Source organism: Teleopsis dalmanni, chromosome 2, assembly GCF_002237135.1.
Source record: "Teleopsis dalmanni isolate 2A chromosome 2, ASM223713v2, whole genome shotgun sequence".
Classification (NCBI taxonomy): Eukaryota; Metazoa; Arthropoda; class Insecta; order Diptera; family Diopsidae; genus Teleopsis; species Teleopsis dalmanni.
Window position 1 is genome coordinate 94,545,456 of NC_051847.1, and position 2,651 is coordinate 94,548,106.

Here is a 2,651-nt window from a genome sequence, read left to right on the forward strand (position 1 = left end):
AGAAATAGCGAAATCTATAGTGATCTGGATCAAATCAATATTGTATATACAATAATACACATATACTGTATTAAGATGCTCCTGGATTTTACAATATCTTCCCGTTCCTTCTCAATAAAAATTTTAACTATAATTTTTTTTTTTTATTAAATTGTACAAACAAGCAATCGTTAAAAGGATTTGTTAACTTTTAACTCTAATTTTAATGTCCAAATATAACCCTCAGAGTTATGGACGTAGTCAGGACTTGGTATAGAAGCAGCTATGGAAGATCAAAATAAATCCATAAAATAATAGCTAAAATATGCTCAAATATCTATGTTTCGAGGTCAATTTTACTAAAGAATAAACAGATAAAAAGATATTAATATTCATGTTGTAAAAGATGTACCAGGACCATCACATTTTGTTGGTCAATTCAATATAAAATATTATATCGATCATCATGCAATATCTCGTCAGAGGTAATGTCCATATCCCAGTTTAACTCTGAGATTACATTAAAAAAACACTAAGAAAGGATCAAAAGGTTCTTGTTCATAATCAATTCTTTTGGTTTCAATTCCAAAATTTGTATGTCTCTAAATTTATTGTTTTCAAATTTTATTTGACTATATATTAATAATATATTTTATATATATACTTTCGCGTGATTTTAAAAATATTACTGAGTCGAAATAATATTGCGCATTTGTCGAATTGCTGAGACTAGACGTGGTTCACAGCCACTGCTGGAAGTCCTATAGTTTTCTGGTGTTGCCTTAAGCAGAGTCAATATTTGTGAAAGTTGTTGATTTATATTGAGTCCTAATTCCTCAATAACATTGGATAGATACTCAATATCCACCGATAATTGCTTTGCAGCGGTGCTATTAATTGATTTAATTTGCAATATTTGTGTTTGATACATTATACAGCATTGTTCCACCACTAAGGACAATAATATATCCGCACATGGTATACTTTGAGTGTACTTAACATTACACATTTCAAGAGCTTGTTTCAGCAACGAGGATGGAGAAAGCAATAATGGTTCCAGATGCTGTGGTAAGGTGAGTAAATATTGTCCTATTTGTGTGATGCACTCTTGTGGCGCAAAACTAAACGAAGGCATATCCGCAGTTGCAATAGGGGAATGTGTGTTTGCATCACCTGTCGGTGGCTGTATGTTAGATAAATGCACATCAATGGGCTGTAATAGGATGTTTAACGTTATGTCATGTGCTTCAATAAAGTGGGTTTTCAACGAATCGTAAACCTGCGAGAAGATGCCAAGGGAATGGATTTGAGAGTTTGCAACTTCGACACGATTCTGCTGATATTCATTTATCGCATTTAACAAACGGGTTTGTTCACCACGATCATACGTAGCATAAAGATCAATTATTTTAGTATGTGAGGAATTATTCAATTTATCCGCCAAATCAGACATACGTTCATGCAAAATATTTTCAAATTTATTCAATTTGTATTGAAAATCTGCTAAACATTGCAACAGTGACATTGTGTACTGCAATATTGACCAACTTTCATTTCCTCCAGTGCCAATAGTCAAGCTAATTTGACGCTGCGTTTTTGAAAAATTTTCCAAAACTCTTTTAAAGATGCCACCTAACAAGCCAATCAATTTACAAAGTGCTAAGTCATTTGTTATTTGGGCACAACGTTCAAAGGCTTCCGTTAACCAGTCGAACACTTTACGAGTGCTATTCTCCAAATGACGTACAGATTCCCCAGCAGATGCTTGATTAGTAATTAATTTATCTATTTGTGTGGACAGTTGAGTTTCTTCGATTCTTGGATACTGTTGAATGAACTTGTGGAAGTACTCATACACTGATTCACCTACTTGCAATGTCAAATCTTTGGTTAGTGTTAGATTGCACTGTTTCAAGGTTGCGTTGAGTTGTAAAACGAAATTACGATTTGCTTGAGCAAACTGTTCAAGTAGCTCCAAGCGATCGTTTGAAGTTTTAAGCAACTGAAGAATGTGCTGGTCCCGACTTGGCTGTAGTGAAGGCAAAAGCTCGGCAACCACAACAAATGGTTGAATAAGTCCAACATCATCGGTGAAAACTTGAGCGCACCATTTGATTTGTCGCTGGGAATGTTCTAAAAGTTCGTTGTAAAAATATGTAAGGAAATGATGCTGCTGTGGGGATATTTCAGTAGCTTGTAATTCAATTGCCTGCTTCCATTGTTGCTGCATTGCACTTTTATGCACAGCACGGTAGTACTGCAGCAATTGTGGCAGACGTTCTATTGCAACAAATATGTCCACATACGTTTTAGCCTGATTCACATTTGCCTCTGCGAAGCACTGTACTACATTCGGAGAAGCTAGTGCCTCCAAGCGGTTTTTAAAGTCCTCTACATGTGATTGACGTTCAGCGTGTCCTGGTAATTGTTCCTGTGCTTGTAGTGACTTTTGTAAAGCCACTAATCTTTCGCAAACACCCTAAAAATATATATATGTATTAGTATAATTGTTTGTCGACTTAGAATATGAAATTACATTTAAATCGTTGCGTTCAAAACAATCTTCCAGCTCGTTTAGCAAATTACCCCAACCATCAGATTCCTGCAAAGACTCTTTCGCAGATTGCAGTTTTGTTTGGAGATTGTTGAGTTTTTCCAAAACACTCATAACA

At 35.1% G+C, this 2,651-nt stretch overlaps 1 protein-coding gene across 1 annotated transcript; it reads right to left on the minus strand.

Moving 5' to 3' along the window:
- Positions 1–625: 625 nt before the first annotated feature.
- On the minus strand, positions 626–2,647 carry LOC119682760 (conserved oligomeric Golgi complex subunit 7-like). The gene is made up of 2 exons (XM_038096265.1): positions 2,516–2,647; positions 626–2,458 (listed from the first exon to the last, which is right to left on the minus strand). The coding sequence occupies exons 1-2, from the start codon at positions 2,645–2,647 to the stop codon at positions 665–667; spliced, it is 1,926 nt and encodes a 641-aa protein (XP_037952193.1). The 3' UTR covers positions 626–664.
- Positions 2,648–2,651: the final 4 nt, after the last annotated feature.